Source organism: Coenobita brevimanus, chromosome 65, assembly GCF_032717465.1.
Source record: "Coenobita brevimanus isolate Jiangsu-jjx chromosome 65, ASM3271746v2, whole genome shotgun sequence".
In the NCBI taxonomy this organism is placed as follows: Eukaryota; Metazoa; Arthropoda; class Malacostraca; order Decapoda; family Coenobitidae; genus Coenobita; species Coenobita brevimanus.
This window is the reverse complement of record NC_137018.1, coordinates 7,848,408-7,867,411: the sequence shown is the minus strand read 5'-3', so window position 1 is coordinate 7,867,411 and position 19,004 is coordinate 7,848,408. Positions and strand designations below refer to the sequence as shown.

At 43.3% G+C, this 19,004-nt stretch overlaps 1 protein-coding gene across 1 annotated transcript in view; it reads left to right on the top strand.

Annotated features, from left to right (window-relative positions):
• Positions 1 to 4,250: 4,250 nt before the first annotated feature.
• Positions 4,251 to 19,004, top strand: part of LOC145404882 (glutamate receptor ionotropic, kainate 2-like) — a 109,653-nt gene continuing 94,899 nt past the window's right edge. Inside the window, exon 1 of the mRNA XM_080276383.1 lies at positions 4,251 to 4,412. Within this exon, the coding sequence (XP_080132509.1) occupies positions 4,251 to 4,412 (162 nt within the window). The remainder of the gene's footprint in view (positions 4,413 to 19,004) is intronic.

The window sequence follows — 19,004 nt, the reverse complement described above, 5'->3', positions numbered from 1 at the left end:
CCTTTGTTGGCTATTATTTCACGTCATCTGCTCTTCATGACTAACTAAGATTTCACCTCTTCTACATCTCACCTCCCTATGGTGGCTAATATTTCACTTCTACTTCCTGCTTCCTATTTTGCTCGACTGGCTAAAGTTTCACCTCTTCTACTTTTCATTTCCCTCTGTTAATTCCTAAGCTGGGAGAAGCTGGGCATGTTTATCTGGCCATAGATGAATTTCTTTGATATGATGCATTAGGGAGGTAGAGACGAGCTCTGATGGTGAGGCAGACGCAGTGTGGTAGCAGACTAACTTTTGACCATCCCCATACAGTCATATACAGAAGTTCATTCCCCTCCCCTACCTCTCACTCACTGCTGGAATTGAGTATACCTGAACAGTATACATCAAAAGTGTAATCAAACCAACGCTATTTTCCAATTAAGCTGCAGGTGTGAGGAATCCAGAAATTCGACCAGGTAGGAAGTAAATAAAAGTAGAATTATCAACAGACTGACAGGTGAAATGAGGCACGCATCGATTCCCAAATGACTAAACCTTGGAAATTATACACAGCATCTCAGCTCATGTTGTTTGGTGGGAGTGTGTAAAGAAGCGTATGATTATGATAGGTAACACTATTATAGGTCGACAAGGGTAGCATTGTACTTGTAGATGGACATGCTTCGACGGTATGTATGACTGACGAGAACAGTATACACACACACACACACACACACACACACACACACACACACACACACACACACACACACACACACACACACACACACACACACACACACACACACACACACACACACACACACACACACACACACACACACACACACACACACACACACACACACACACACACACACACACACACACACACACACACACACACACACACACACACACACACACACACACACACACACACACACACACACACACACACACACACACACACACACACACACACACACACACACACACACACACACACACACACACACACACACACACACACACACACACACACACACACACACACACACACACACACACACACACACACACACACACACACACACACACACACACACACACACACACACACACACACACACACACACACACACACACACACACACACACACACACACACACACACACACACACACACACACACACACACACACACACACACACACACACACACACACACACACACACACACACACACACACACACACACACACACACACACACACACACACACACACACACACACACACACACACACACACACACACACACACACACACACACACACACACACACACACACACACACACACACACACACACACACACACACACACACACACACACACACACACACACACACCAAATATATGACAGTGAGACCTGGACAAAATATATGAATTACATGAAAAAATAAACACACACACACACACATACACACAAAATACATATATAATCATTGACGAACATCGTAAACTGACTCCCTATGTATCGAAGTGGGGAAAAAATAGTAATTCTCAGGCAAACTCGAACCATTAAGACAGACAGACTAACAGACAGACAGGCAGACAGACAGGCAGACCGACAGATAGAAAGACTGACAGACCGACAGATAGATAGACAGGAAGGTATAGATATAGATGGATGACAGACAGACAGACAGACTGAGAGAGAGACATAGAAATAGGCAGGCAGACAGACAGATAGCCGGACATATAGAAACAGACAGATAGATAGATATATATATATATAGATAGATAGACAGGGTGATAGACAGATAGATAGATAGATAGACAGATGGACGAACTCACAAACATACATGGCAGGACTTCACAAGCACCACTGCCTCTGCTAACAAACAAGGGGCCGGAGTGGAGAACAACAGCAACTCGACAGCGGCGGAGAGCCACTGTGAGAAAGACGAGGGAGAGTCCATTGTGTCTTGAGAAAATGAATGTAGAGATGGCGTGTCTTAGAGAGGTCTGAGAGGAGGGAGAAAGAAAAGAAAGAGAGGGGGGGTGGGCAATGAGCAAGGGAAAACCGAAGCAGCGTTAGAATGAACGGGATAATGAGAGAGAGAGAAAATGAGAGAGCGGCGAGGAGGAAAGGGAAAAGCAACGAGAGAGAGAGAGAGAGAGAGAGAGAGAGAGAGAGAGAGAGAGAGAGAGAGAGAGAGAGAGAGAGAGAGAGAGCAAAAACTTGAGTGAAAGGAACTGAACAATGAAACGAAGTCAGTGAAATAAATGGAAGGAGGAAGAGATTTAGGACAGCAAAGGGGATTAAAGCAGAGAGAGAGAGAGAGAGAGAGTTCATAAGAAAGGGGTGAATACAGCGTGAGTGTTAACCAATAATTAAAGAAAAGGAATGAAGAATTAAATATAAAAAATAAAGAGAAAAAGAAAAGAGATAGAGAGAGGAGGTGAAAGGAAGGAAACTGTGAGAAAGAGGAGCGAAGAGGGGGGGGGAGTGAGAAAAAAATGGGAGGTAAATGTGAGAGAGAAAAAAGGAAATGGAGGAAAGAGGTATAAGGAAGCCGAAATAGAGAGAGAGAGAGAGAGAGAGAGAGAGAGAGAGAGAGAGAGAGAGAGAGAGAATGCAGAGTTAGAAAATAGAGTGAGAATTTGAAAACCGTGAAGTGAATATGTGACAAACACAAAGGGGGAGAGAGAGAGAGAGAGAGAGAGAGAGAGAGAGAGAGAGAGAGAATGGGAAAAGCGTTAAGCCACCAAGAAATACGAGAAGGAAAAGAAGAAACGAAACACAACGAAGATTTATGACAAAGGAAGGAGGAAGGAGAGAATGAGAGAGAAAAGAACAGAAGAGGAAGAGGATATAAGAGAAAGAGAGAGAGAAATAGGAAGGGAAAGCAAGAAGAGGGAAGAAGAGAGGAGGAAGAGGAGGAGGAGGAGGAGGAAATGGAAATAGAGAAAGGGAAATGAAACTCAAGGTCCTAGAGAAGGGAAGGGAAGAGGAAGAGATGATTAGGAGGAAAAAGGAAAGGAAAACGACAAAGAGGAGAAGGAAGGAGAAGAGGAGGAAAGAAGAGGAAGAAGAGAAAGCGAGGAAGAAAAGGCAAGATAAGTAAAAAAGATTAGGGGAAAGTGAATAAGAAGGAAATATAATAATAAAAAGAGATAAAGCAAAATAGAGGAACGTGGGAAAGAAGACATGGAAAGTGACAAAAACTAAGGAAAGGAGGAAGAAACGAAGGAGGGAATAGAAAATAGGGCAAAAGGAATGACAAAATGATAAAGACGAAGAATGGAAGAAAAGAAAGGGAGAAAGGGAAAAGGCAAAATGATAAAGAAGACGAGGAAGGAAGAAAAAGATTTGAGAGAGAGATGAACGCGAGAAAGAAAGAAGCAGAAGAGAATAATTGAGAAACAGGAAAAGCAAGATGATAGAAGACAAAGTAGGAAGGAAGAAAGAGAGGGAGCAAATGTGAGCAAGAAGGAGGCTAAGACGAGTAGGAGGGAAGAAACAGACAAGAAAGTGAGAGAGAGAGAAAGATTAAGACTAGAAGGAAGGTAGAGGCAGACGAGAAAGCGAGGAAAAGAAAGCCTAAGACAATAATTATTTTGAAGGAAGATGGCTGTAAAGGAAGATGAACGCTGATTATACTGTGTGCCTTAACTCCTGGGTCGGAAAATAAAGGGAGCCAGGGAACCCAAGTGGGGATGAGAGTTGTTGTGTGGGCAGGAAGAATTAGCATGGGAAGTGGTGTGCAGGTTTACCCTATATTGCTTGGTATATATGTTAGGATTTATTTCAAGTCATTTGCAGGTCGGACATTGTAAAGAGGTGTGTGTGTAGTGTGTAGGGTGTGTGTGTAGTGTGTAGGGTGTGTGTGTAGTGTGTAGTGTGTAGTGTGTAGGGTGTGTGTGTAGTGTGTAGTGTGTAGTGTGTAGTGTGTGTGTGTGTGTGTGTGTGTGTGTGTGTGTGTGTGTGTGTGTGTGTGTGTGTGTGTGTGTGTGTGTGTGTGTGTGTGTGTGTGTGTGTGTGTGTGTGTGTGTGTGTGTGTGTGTGTGTGTGTGTGTGTGTGTGTGTGTGTGTGTGTGTGTGTGTGTGTGTACCAGAACCTTTATTATAAATGTTTGGGTTAAACATACATGAGAATTGTATGCATTATTCCCCTACAAGGAACATAAAGCTTACTAGTCATCACATACAAAGATAAAGGAAACTTAGCGGTGAAGTGCTTTACTAGACGAGTGGATGGCTGAAAATGAAAGTGAGGACGTGAAGGGGACAGCAAAGGAGACAGGTGGGCGTGGTAAGTACGGGGCCACAGTGCGATGCTGGTGTGGGCGTGCGTGGGTAGACTTTAAGGAACGTGTGGGCGTGCGTGGGCAGGCTTTAAGGAACGTGTGGGCGTGCGTGGGTAGACTTTAAGGAACGTGTGGGCGTGCGTGGGCAGGCTTTAAGGAACGTGTGGGCGTGCGTGGGTAGACTTTAAGGAACGTGTGGGAGAGAGTGGGTCAAACTACACAAATGGATGGGAGGGTAAAGTGGGGGAAAAAGAGCGAAGGTGAGGAGTGAACTGGATAAACATCTGTCAGGGGTGTGAGATGTGGGGCTGAAGATGTGGAGTAAGAGGCGTGAGGTGAAATGTTGGAAATGCAAAAAATAGAAAGAGCGAGATGAAAACTGACGAGAGTGCAATGCCAGGTGCGGTGAGAGACGTTTGAGGTGATGGATGTGAAGGGGAAGCAATGGTGATTTGGTCCTCCTGTGTCCGTTTTGCAGTTTGCGTGTGCTTCGAGTCCAAGGTGCAGGGTTCAAGAATTGTTGGACATTTGAAGTAGATGCTGGTAGTGTGTCCTGTCGTATGTTTCCTTAAATTCATACTTGTTTAAACTGATACCATGAGACTGACGTGCACTATCATATCCATTACAATACTTCGATTTTAACCCATGTTACTCCCACTACAGGCATGTCTTCCCGTTGCGTGCTTTTCCAGTATGGGTATAGCTTAATTCTAGCTACCACTCTCCCTCTGATGAGAAGCAGAATCTTTGCAGTGGTTCTCCTATGGATTGCTATAGTTACAATAATTACAGATGTGAAGCGTGAGGTGTAGGATGTGAAGCCAGTTAAGGAAAAAAAAATGAAATTCAACCTGTTTCTGTAATGAAATACTACTTTGCATCTCAAGATCTCTGCCTCAAGAAGTATACGCCAGAACAAAGACGCCCTTCTTCTAATTATTCTTTATTATGTTCGTTGCTCATTATAACAACTAGGCTACTTCTGAAGTTTTAACATCGGTATATCGTTCAGTTTGAGAGCTGAACTTTTTGGGCATATATAAGAGAGGTGAGTGTATGTCTTAGGGCGATGGGTCGTTGCTGAGTAGAGATGGAAACGTCTGGAGATTATTTTGTCGAGGAGGACACGCATCACATGATAAGACGTCGGAAAATACACGGATCTGAATATGACAGGTATGTTTTGGAGGAACGTACTGAGATGGTAGAGGAACCACAGAGAAAGGCCAATCTTTTCACTTGCTTCTTGCTCCTTCCAGACGATTTCATTGATCTTTGGAGGAACTTAGCTCAGTGAAGGGATTGAGTATGATCTTCAGGAAACGCCTCTGCTATGAAAAATCTCCCTATAGCCAAGTGAAATAAACAGGTGGCAGAAAAACAGAAAAGCGCCAAATTCTAGTGTACTTCTCTTGTTCCTACACAGCATTTACGATGGAGATTTGATAATTAGACAAACCAAAGGAGACAGTTTAATATGGACGTAGTGAAGGTCTGAATTAAATCTTTAATTTGTGAGTATAAAAAGAAAATCACTCCTCGCTTCCATATACCTGTGAACACAAGACTTATACAAAAATGAAAGTCATAACGTAGGCGTGATTAAGGTCCACATAAACATCTTTCTCCACGATCAGCAACAACAACAGGAGGCTATAGTAGGACTCGCGCACGTTTGCGGCTGTGGTGTGGCCCGCACCTGTGTACAGTGTTGCCACGTTTTCTATACCGTTATCTCTCTCTCTCTCTCTCTCTCTCTCTCTCTCCTGGCGGGAAATGTGAGCCACCCTGAGTACTTTTGATTCTTTTATAAGTTATTTATAATTGTGCTTTCATTTGTTAATTTGGTTTTGTTATATTAAGTAGTAGATGGAGTGTCAAAGTTACTGTCTGCTGAGAGGTTTGTTACGTTACTGATTCATACACCCCGACGTAGTGGGGTGTGGGTGTAGGTGTGGGTGGGAGTGTGGATGTGGGTTTGTTGGGGTGGTGGTCCAGGGGGTTGGGGAAGTGTTAAGGGGTTTTGTACCTGAGACACCCAGGAGGGATTAAGAAGGGAGGGACGGGGAAGGGGGCCTGGAATCACCTACCACATGGCGGGAAATGTGAGCCACCCTGAGTACTTTTGATTCTTTTATAAGTTATTTATAATTGTGCTTTCATTTGTGAATTTGGTTTTGTTATATTTAGTGATGCCGACAATGCATTCAATGCATGCCCCTCTCCTGCCTCTCTCTCCCTCTCTCTCTCTCTCTCTCTCTCTCTGTAGGGAAGCTATCTGTCAGTGCTGCCACTCACAAGAATTATATGAATTATTTCTTTTACTTTGGATATTGGCATATTTCTTCTTTTTTCAGGCTCATTCTCTTATATCCATAACTGTGATATTATTACCCACCCTAAAACTACGCTAAAAACCATTAAAAGTGACTACAATATCTTTTAGCAACACTGTACAATATGTATGCCATGTTTCTGTGTTACTGTATAAATATTTTATGCATAATAAGATTACTGTTGATTCATCCATCAAAATACACAAGTGTAAGTTTTATTCATCTGAATTTATCGAATTTGTGATGCCTTGTACATAAATAGCTTCCGTTTCACATCGCAAGTTGGGGAAACGTGGCACCATTGTCCACAGGTGCGGGTCACACCTAAGCCGCAAGCGGGCGGGAATCAGACTATAACCAGGCACCGCTCCCGTATACCTACCACCACGCGACGTACCGGTAGGTGGAAACGAACAAGCGAAGCCTCCTGATTGAATCCGTACAACACAATTTGCGTTACAAAAACAAAGGCGAGGGCAAACAAACATCCCCAAACACATCCTCCCCAATTCCTAGCCGAGCGGACCCCAGCGTGTTAATATTAGCGGGATTAGGGCGCGTCCGGGGTAAATCTCATAATCGGAGTGTTCCCCCGGCCAGCTTAACAGGAATCAAATAATCCCCCATCGCAGCCTTCCACATTTCCCGGACTGCAGTGTTTATAATTTGGCCGGGTCATGCTACACGCCAGCTTGGGATGGGATTGTGTGTCCCTTATTTCTCTGTCTCTGTCTGTGTGTTTCTCTGTGTATGTCTCTGTCTCTCTGTTTCTTTCTGTCTGTCCCTCTGTCTGTCTCATATCATTTTTCCATTTACTCTCATTTTATATATATCTTTTTTTTAAATTCTATCTTCTTCATCTGCTTCTTCTTCTTCTTCTTCTTCTTCTGCTGCTTCTTCTTCTTCTTCTTCTTCTTCTGCTTCTTCTTCTTCTTCTTCTTCTTCTTCTGCTTCTTCTTCTTCTTCTTCTTCTCTTTCTTTCTTTCTCTCTCTCTCTCTCTCTCTCTGGTTACGAGAGTCGCTGGGTGATGCATTTCAGTAACTATATTAATTTTTTTTTTCGCAATATTTTATTTTTAATTTTTCTAGAGCTAAAAATTATATTCAACTTTTTTTTCGCAGTCTTTAAAGTTTTCTAGTGTGATTAAATTTCAAATCTACTTTTACCATTGTCATTCCCAGGTGAATAAAATCAATAGGCTACAGTGATGCTAATTACTTGGCTGTGAATACCTGTGTCGATTATATATTGTGCTGTGAACGTACTTCTTTACTTATGCTCATCACCACCATCATCATCATCATCATCATCATCATCATCCCACATTTCACCAAAAGAAGTTAGAAAAAGGGACATTATATCATCATCATCATCATCATCATCATCATCATCATCCCACATTTCACCAAAAGAAGTTAGAAAAGAGGATAGTATTTTTTCAACAATATCATCATCATCATCATCATACATTCCACCAAAAGAAGTACAAAAAGGGACATTTTTTTTTTATTTTTTGTTTAAAATAAAAAAAAGTTACTCGCATTTCCCACCATCCTCAGTTCCACACACACCAAGACCTGTATTCTCGTCGGTAAAGGAAGCTCCCTAGCACCTCATCCTAAGCGATTCATTTGGCTTATTTCGCCTTGCCGTCCTCTCCAGTGGTACTTAAATTCTTCCAGTATCACCACAATCTGCATAAATAACGTACAAAACGATAACAGCCAGCCGTATCCGTTATTAGCAGCATCATTACTATTATTATTATTATTATTATTATTATTATTATTATTATTATTATTATTAACTTTGATTTGGTAAGCTCCTTTTAATGGCCAATGCATTTTTGGAACCACTGCATGCGAGAAACATTTTTAAAACTTTTTAATCCAGGTTCGTAACAAAATGTGCGACCCAGTTTCTGTCCTCATTTCGACCTAATCCACAGCCGGGAGAGTCAGTATGGAATCGAGATTGTGTGTCCTGACCTCTCCAGTGATGTATGAGTTGACCTTTCCACTCCTCTAGCGATCCAGTGACCTTGCTAAGAAGCGAGATTAGATTCCTTTTAGTCGGTAATGAGAGGGATTGAGGGTGGTGGGTGGTGGGTGGAGCGACTTGGTGGACAGGTGATGGTGCTGACTATTATCAAGCACCCTCCCTTGTGTGTGTGTGTGTGTGTGTGTGTGTGTGTGTGTGTGTGTGTGTGTGTGTGTGTGTGTTTTGCTTGACGTTCGATCTTACAGCATGATGGATGGATATGACAAATGAACAAGCAACCACATCCGTTTTTTTTTTTTTTTTTTGTGAGGACTGTGTTAATGACAATGATACTGATGACCAAGATGAAAATGAGTGATGCTGTGATGCTGGCGAATACAATCTATCTTTGTATTTATCTATCTATCTATCTATCTATCTATCTATTTCACCTGTAGATCGTAAAAAATAGAGAAACAACATAATCATCTCATAGCTGTGGTTGATGGTAATTATCCTTCTGGCTATTATAGAGATGATAATTCTATAAACCGAAGGGAGAGAAAGAAGAAAAAAATTTCCAAGTTCAGTTTTTATCTGCGTCTATTTCCTTTCTCAAAGTAATAATTAAATTCCTCTTATCTCCCATTGTTCACGTTTACATTGCTCACCCAATGTTCAAATTTGATGAAAACCAAGAAATGCAAAGAGAAAGGAAAGTCACGCGTTTTGCATTTTCAATCAACATTTAACTTCAGTCAGAATATAAAATTATAAAATGTCTCTTTCCGACCAGATTCACACGCTGTAAAAGTTCATACGATATACCGATAAAACCACGATGAAATATGAGCCTAAAGCCCAAACCCAGGGTCTTTTAAGTCGACATTTAAGGCTGCAGGCTTAAACCTTAAATCGAAGAAAATTGAATGTAAACCCCTAATTACTGACGCTCATTTTGGGACGCGCGTGGTTATTAAGTATACAGTAGTTCAGCCTGCATCCCATATTACAGAGAGAAGTCATCAAAAATACCAGAAGACCAAATACATGCCATCATCACCACGTACTTCAGAAATCATCATAAAAAAAAAAAAATGGAGTCTGAATTCCATTTTGCGATTTCAGGTGGTAGCATACGACTCTTAATTCCACTTTCACAGCCTTCGTTCCTCGTTTATCCACCTTCTGAGTCAATAATTTCTCAGTCCTCCTCCTCTGTCTTTCCTTCCTCGAACCCTTAATCACTTTATTCCTATAAGTGGTGTTGAAGAAAGGCGCCTTCATGTGGTGGGATCTGTATAACCTGGCGGCGCAACTTCCTGGCTATACACACGTCTCTAAACCACTTCCCTGTCCACGAAAAGAAGCAGGAAAAAGACAACTTCAGCCTGCAATCCACAGGGTTCACCTTCACACTGGGCCAGAACAGCAATAAAAAAACATTTACAAGGCTGTATTTTTTCTTTATATTTTTGTGCCATCACTGGATTTAACTGAACTTAGAATAATCCCCTCGTACAGAAGGGATTAATCAAGGCTACATCTAACTTTCCTTGGTTAAAAAATCTCTCTTGTTTTAAGTATAAATAATCCAGCAACGAAAATAAAATAAGCTCCATAAGTACATCATTGGAGTGAAGTGACTAACACGATGAAAGCCCCGCCAGCTCTGCGATAAAGGCATCACGGGAGCCACACTATTCTCATCCACTTTCTTGCAGCTAAAATGGTCTCTGCTCTCCTGTGCTCGTCCCCTCCTCAGCTTGTGAATAGGCCGTGGGATGTGGTTTTTGGAATAATGAGTTGATTTATCTTCGTTTATTGGTTATCTGGGAAACTATAAATGTGTGTGTGTGTGTGTGTGTGTGTGTGTGTGTGATATGAATATTAAAAGGTTTCAGAGTAAACGACCGTACCTTAAGCACACACACAAAAAAATCCCAATAACAAATAGAGGATTTTGAGAATGTACTGCCATCAAGGGAATAGGTCAGTCTCGTCACACTGAATGCTTTGGAATACAGCAGCATAACTTCGACTTGGTGAGTATGGTACTGGCTGTTACCATTACTGTTTTATGTGACTTTGCGAGTATATGAAACCGCGTATATCCAGACTTCTCCCCGTGTGTGTCTATGTGTTTGTGTCTGTGTCTGTGTCTGTGGGGAGGAGGATAGGGGAGAGCACAGGGGACACAGATAAAGTGAACCATTAGGACAGGACATAGAACTCTTGCCCTCACTCCAGCTCCTAAAATATCCACGCTAAACCAGGCACAGGGAGCTCAAAGGGAGTCATCTTTCCGCGTCCTGGCAACTGGTGAAGAGATAAAACTTGGGGCAGTGGAGATCCGACTTGCTAGCACCGTGACAAGACTTTCTATGTCCTTGTCAGCTGTCCTGGGGGGTTCTGGGAGGGGGACATTTGTGGGAAAGAAGGATTGTTGACGATAAAGGTTAGGGGAAGGGTTCTGGGGGGACGACAGAGTTAGGGAAAGAGTTGTGGGGGTTGAAAGGTCTAGGGAATGGGGTGTGGGAGGGAGAGGGGCATAAGGGCAACAGAAATGAATCAGGAGGACATAGAGAAGTATGGTACATGAAACGGGTTGTTGGCTGGTAGTGGGGCATGACAGAGGGACCATACCATATGAAGGTGGGAGTTCAAGGTCGGATGGTAGACTGCCAAAATTTTCCCCTAGAATTTACATGGCAAAAGGGGAAAAAAGAGAGACATGAAATGGGTAAAACAAATTATGATAGTAAGGGCGGGTGGAGTGTGAGGAAGGAAGTATAAGCTATGAAGATTAACACTGAAAGTCAGGCTGTATTGACGAGAAGAAGACTAAGCTCAAAGTTTTATTCAAGAGGAAGAAAAAGAGGAAGAAGAGGAAAAGGAGGAGGAAGAGGAGGAGGAGGAGGAACGTAAGCAAGCATAGGTCTCATTTACTGTACCTGTCGTCCTCGTCAACCAGAAAAAAAATGGAATATAGTGGCAAGTCGTTGGCATGGAGGAGATGCCCCTCGTCACCGGCGGAACGACCTCGGTATTTCCACATTGCTATTTGTTGGTGCTGCGTTCAGGCTCCTCCACGCCCTGAGTTTGGCCTTCTTGCGTGTGTGTGTGTGTGTGTGTGTGTGTGTGTGTGTGTGTGTGTGTGTGTGTGTGTGTGTGTGTGTGTGTGTGTGTGTGTGTGTGTGTGTGTGTGTGTCTCCCGGAAGGGAGCTGAGAGCTCATATAGTCCGATCTAAGGGCAAGGCTGTGACCTTTACACACGCACACACCCGTCCCCTTGCTCGAGGGGGACAGTAACCACCCACTTCGTCAGTGAAACTTTTCGCAACCTGAGCGAGGCGCGAACTCCCGTCCACCAGTTGGCAAGCGAGAACGTTACCACTGCACCAGCGAGCGGTGTGTGTGTGTGTGTGTGTGTGTGTGTGTGTGTGTGTGTGTGTGTGAACGTCTTCTTATCGGATTAAGAGTGTTTGTGTTTCTTTTTCTCATATAGTTCAGTGTCTGCGTGCATTTTTTTTTTTTTTTTGGTATCAGTAACACACAAGGGGATTTTATGGTGCAAATAGGCATAAATAAATCGCCGACGGAGATTTATTGCGAAAACTCTTAAGCCAACGTAAAAATGGCCTACGAAACGAAAGGATGCAAGAGTTTATAGAGGTTTGGGGAGTGGACTTTCTGACCACTACTTGGTCGTGGCCAGAATTAGAATTCAAGTAAGATGGAGGAATAGAAGAAGGGAAAGACGAGAGGAAGGAGTAGTTGCAAGGAGAGTGGAAAGGTTACAGGAGGATGAAAAAAAGGCAGAGTATAAGAGAGAAGTGGAGGAACGATTGGGCAAATATGAATTGGAGCAGATGGGAGACGTGGAAGGTGTGTTTAGGATATTTACAGAAGTATGTGCAGCATGTGATGTGGTGTATGGAAGGAAGAGAAGATGGAGGGGGGTGCAAGGAACAGCGTGGTGGACTGAAGAGGTGAAACAGGCTGTGGCACAAAAGAAGAAAGCATACAATGAATGGATGAGAAATAGGGGCGTGGAAGGAGTTGAGAGGCGGAAGAGAGAGTTATATGTAAAAAGAAAGAGAGAGGTGAAAAGATTAGTAAGAGAGAGTAAGAAGAGAGTGGATGAGGAATTTGGAAGGAATTTGAGTGTAAAGTGGAGGGACTGTAAGAAAATGTTCTGGAGAGAGGTGAAAAGAGTAAGACAGGGTGGAAGTGAAGTTAGCAGGGGAGTGAAAGATAAAAATGGTAGATTACTAGTGGAGAAGGGAGAAAAAATAAGCAGATGGAGAGAACACTTTAAGGATTTGTTGAACGTAGAGGATGGAAGTAATGCGAGTATAAGTGGCTGGAGAATGGCTGGGAGAAGGAGGGAGGTGAGAAGACAGGAAGAAATCAGTAGGATAGAAGTTGTGGAAGCAATGAAGAAAGTTAAATCGGGGAAAGCCCCAGGAATTGATTGAGTGTGTGAGAGATAGTAGTAGAATGGATGTGGAAGATGTGCAGATTGGCCTGGGAGGAAGGTAGAGTCCCGGAGGATTGGAAGTCAGGTATAATTATTCCCTTGTACAAAGGAAAAGGGGAAAAAGAAGTGTGTGGTGATCATAGGGGCATTTGTCTTCTTAGTATAATAGGAAAAGTGTATGGTAGGATACTTATTGACAGAGTTAGAGAAAGAACAGAGAAATTAGTTGGAGAAGAACAGGGAGGCTTTAGGAAGGGAAGAGGTTGTGTAGATCAGATATTCATTCTTAGATCTTTAGTGGAAAAGTCTCTAGAGAAGGGAAAGAAGTTGTATGCGGCTTTCATGGATTTGGAGAAAGCATATGACAGGGTGGATAGACAAAGATTGTGGAAAGTGTTAAGAATATATGGAGTAGATGGGAAGTTGTTGAATGCTGTGAAGAGTATGTACGATGGTGCGAAGGCTGCAGTGCGTGTGGATGGTGAACTAAGTGAATTTTCCTCTTTGAAAGTTGGTTTGAAACAGGGATGTGTCATGTCTCCATGGTTGTTCAATCTGTACATGGATGGGGTAATAAAAGAGGTACAAGGTAGGGTAGTGGATGTTGGAGTGGCCCTGGTGAGAGAGGATAGTGTTTGGAAACTCCCTGTACTGTTGTTTGCAGATGATACTGTGTTGTTGAGTGAAGACGAAGGGGAGCTGCAAGGCTTTGTAGATGAGTTTGAGAGAGTGTGTAAGAAACGGAATCTAAAGATGAAGGTAGGGAAGAGTAAAGTGATGGTCTTTGAGAGAGGTGAAGTCAGTGAATGTACAGCGAGGTTGGATGGTGAGGAATTGGAAAATGTGAGTACGTTTAAGTACTTGGGTAGTGTGATGAGTAAGGATGGAGGTTTGGAGGGTGAATTGCTTGAAAGGGTACAGCAGGGAAGAAAGGTTGCTGGTTCTTTGAAAGCAGTGATAAGAAACAGGGAAGTGAGCATGGAAGTGAAAAAGTTACTACACGACAGTATTGTGATACCAACTCTAACGTACGGAAGTGAAGCTTGGACGTTGTTGGAAGGACACATGTCAAGAGTGAGAGCAGTGGAAATGAGTTATTTAAGAGGAGCCTGTGGAGTCACGTGGAGAGACAGGCTGACGAATGAGGATATAAAGAAACGTTGTGGTGTTGATGTGGATGTGATAGGAAGCGTTATGAGGAACACACTGAAGTGGCTTGGCCATGTGGAGAGGATGGAGGATGAAAGACTGACGAAGAGAGTGTATGTGAGTGAGGTGGAGGGGGGAAGAGGGAGGGGGAGGCCGAGGATGAGATGGAGGGATGGGGTGGAGAGGTATATGAGAGAGGGGGGTGTGAGTTGGGAGCAGGGCAGTGAAATGGCGGGGGACAGGGCGACGTGGAGGCGATTTGTTTGTGGCCACCCCAAACGGGATTAAGGCGTCTGGCAATAGATAGATAGATAGATAGACAGAAACTATCCTTCATGAGTAGGGAGGAATTACTGACAGGACACACGTCTTGGTTCACCGTCTAAGTTATGGGAGCCATTAAGGTTAGGAAAGCAGGCGTGTGTGTGTGTGTGTGTGTGTGTGTGTGTGTGTGTGTGTGTGTGTGTGTGTGTGTGTGTGTGTGTGTGTGTGTGTGTGTGTGTGTGTGTGTGTGTGTGTGTGTGTGTGTGTGTGTGTGTGTGTGTGTGTGTGTGTGTGTGTGTGTGTGTGTGTGTGTGTGTGTGTGTGTGTGTGTGTGTGTGTGTGTGTGTGTGTGTGTGTGTGTGTGTGTGTGTGTGTGTGTGTGTGTGTGTGTGTGTGTGTGTGTGTGTGTGTGTGTGTTCGTGTGTGTTGGCAAGATGAAGGGCTGACCGTGCTCGTCGTGAAGGCTCATAAGTAGCGCTGGTTTAGTACCCTGTTAAACCCGTACTCTCTAGACCAATAATTCCATGCCACGTCAGGAGGGGCAGATTAAAGACCCCAGACTCTCTATTGCTTTATTATACCCTTTTGATAAGGGGACGTCTATTTTATTGATTTATTATTCTATTTTTATTCTATTTTATTCTGTTATTTACCTTACTCTATTTCCTTTTGCTGTTTCCTGACAATTTTTAACTTTACAAAGACATCTTGCACTGAAAGTGTTGATGAAGGCTATCACCCCTCTCTCTCTTTCTTCCTCTCTCTCTCTCTCTCTCTCTCTCTCTCTCTCTCTCTCTCAGTCAGTCAAAATTTGATTCCGTGAAGGTAGCAAAAATAAATAAATAAATAAATAAATAAATAAAAACGTACTTCAATTAATTAGTTGACATTTTTTGAACGACAATTTTTTCCCTTACATTTTCTACGATTCATCCAGTTTGAATTCTTTAGTGCCCCTTAAATCAGGAGAAAATCGAGAGGGTAGGGGGCCGAGGCTACGCTATAAAGACCAAATAATCTAAGGCAAGAATACCCAGTCACACGCCCTTGAGTGGAACTAGAGTGAGCAGTGAATCGAACACCCATATATAGTTTCAGTAAAATAATGAGCGAGACGGAGGCCTGTGGTAGGTAGGTTTCCATAGCTAAATGCTGATACAGAGAGTCATTGTTTTCTGAGCCGTGTGTGTGTGTGTGTGTGTGTGTGTGTGTGTGTGTGTGTGTGTGTGTGTGTGTGTGTGTGTGTGTGTGTGTGTGTGTGTGTGTGTGTGTGTGTGTGTGTGTGTGTGTGTGTGTGTGTGTGGCAAGTCTGTATCACAGCCACATCACACAGTAAAGACATGCAAAAGGACAATTTCTTTCAGCAGTCATCTAAGCAAGTTTCCCCCCCCCCCCAAGCGAAAGAAGGGAATAGCAACTTTCCATCAAGATCTCATTCCGACATGTGGGAGTATGTGATTTGGGATGGAAGGGGAAATTCTTGCATCAAATACTGAGAACTTCCCAAAGAGGTCCATCAAGAACAGTAAGTTGTCATCAATATTCCCATTTCGCTGCATGAGAATCCTTGATGAAGGTGTGAATGTGTGTGTGTGTGTGTGTGTGTGTGTGTGTGTGTGTGTATGTGTGTGTGTGCTGGGTGAACACTGGAAGCGAGTAAATCCTATTGGTGTGTGTGTGTGTGTGTGTGTGTGTGTGTGTGTGTGTGTGTGTGTGTGTGTGTGTGTGTGTGTGTGTGTGTGTGTGTGTGTGTGTGTGTGTGTGTGTGTGTGTGTGTGTGTGTGTGTGTGTGTGTGTGTGTGTGTGTGTGTGTGTGTGTGTGTGTGTGTGTGTGTGTGTGCTGGGTGAACACTGGAAGCGAGTAAATCCTATTGGTGTGTGTGTGTGTGTGTGTGTGTGTGTGTGTGTGTGTGTCCAGCAGCTCCCTGTCACCCATCACTAGACAATCCTTGCTGTCTCCAAAGTCAACATCCCCCACACGTCGCATCGCTCTCTCATACACCACACAGACACACAGTCCTTTCTCCTACAAGTGATTGGTTGGATTCACTTTATGGTTGAATTCGCTTTAGTTATGGTTGTATTCACTTTAGATATGATTGAACTAACTTTAGTTATGGTCGAATTCAATTTATTTATGGTTATGGTTGGATTCACATTAGTTATCGTTGAATTCACTTTCGTTATGGTTGGACTCATTTTGCTTGCAGATTTATTTTGGATTTCATTCTCCTTGAGTTTGGATTCCTTGTTTACTTTTTCATATAACTTCTGACCCTCTTTTTTCCTTCTCATTTATGTACACCTTTCTCTCTCCATTTTCTTCTCCTTCATCATTATTTCTCCCTTCCTCCTCTCTCTCTCTCTCTTACTCTCCAGTCTACCTTCATTTCTCTTCCTCATATCCTACCATCCTCTCATCTTCTTTTCCTTCTCTTTCTATTTTGGATTCACTTTATCTATTACTGTTATTTTTGGTTATTATTGAACCGACTATAGTAAATATTCCGACTAACTTTACTTACGGTTGGACTCAGGTTTGGATTCACACTAGGTACGGTTGGATTCACAGTGCTCACTCCTGTTACATCTGTACTCACTAATTTTCAGATTTTTGAGCCCTGCATTCACTGGACGACCTCATCCCCAGCCTCGCACTCACAGGCCTCATCCCTCTCAACTTCAGAGGAAGAGAGAGCACTAATATCAGAGTCTGTGTGAGGCAAAGGCAATTTCTAGTCTCCAGGCAAACAATTTACAAAGTGCTTTCTCTTCCTCCAGCCTCACACACGCGGGGACAAAACGAACCAAGCCCACACACACACACACACACACACTCTCTCTCTCTCTCTCCCACATCCTCACACTTACACACACATCCCAGCACACCCCCACACACACCCACAAACATGCGCCAGGCCTCTCATTCTGGCAAACCCTCGTACACTGCACCTTCTCTCATATATATGGAGATGGCCTAGCTAATTTGTCTGCAAGCCAGCCTCCAACACTGAACACTGTCTTGTCCTATAACATACACCCTTCCTGCTACAACGTCACCAACTGCATGTAGAAGGCCTTACGATTTTGTTAATATTTTATCGAAGACAATTTTTATTCATCTTTGCCATTACTAAGCGATTATATTTAGATTTGGAGAGACTTTTCGAGCTGGAGAAGTAAGAGAGAATATTAACTTCTTTACTATTCCTTTCCTGGACAAAATCATCCGCTGTAGTAAGTATAAATATAAAAATTCTGTGTCAAACTGATCGAGTTAGTGATGCATGTATTAAATATTTTTCGCTGCCATGAACATAGTCACTGTGCCTAGTTTACTGAGAACATCACTTGATTCCGTTAACCCTTGCAGCCTAGCGTCGTCTTACTTCTTATGTACTTATTACGACTAAGGATTATGGTGATGATGATGGTGATGATGGCAGTGATAGATATGGATTTATGATTGACTGTGTGAGTGTGAGTGTGTGGCTCTGTGGCTATGGGAAGGTGAGACTGTGTACTGTAGTTGACTGGCTTTATGGAGATGTGGATGGACGAGTGCATGGCTTTGTATATATATGGGTTTGGGGAGATGTGGTTCAGAGTAGGTATGGCTCAATGGGTATATATGTGTATGGGTGTAATGGTGTGTGGCTGTGTGGATGTATATGTGTATGGGTGTGGCTGTGTGTGTTTCATGTGGTGTATAATCCCCTTCCTCGAGCATCATACATGACTTACCTACATGTCAAGGAGTCAAGTCATGCAGTTCACATAAAGGGGGAGGGAATGACACTAAAGCACACACACACACACACACACACACACACACACACACACACACACACACACACACACACACACACACACACACACACACACACACACACACACACACACACACACACACACACACACACACACACACACACACACACACACACACACACACACACACACACACACACACACACACACACACACACACACACACACACACACACACACACACACACACACACACACACACACACACACACACACACACACACACACACACACACACACACACACACACACACACACACACACACACACACACACACACACACACACACACACACACACACACACACACACACACACACACACACACACACACACACACACACACACACACACACACACACACACACACACACACACACACACACACACACACACACACACACACACACACACACACACACACACACACACACACACACACACACACACACACACACACACACACACACACACACACACACACACACACACACACACACACACACACACACACACACACACACACACACACACACACACACACACACACACACACACACACACACACACACACACACACACACACACACACACACACACACACACACACACACACACACACACACACACACACACACACACACACACACACAC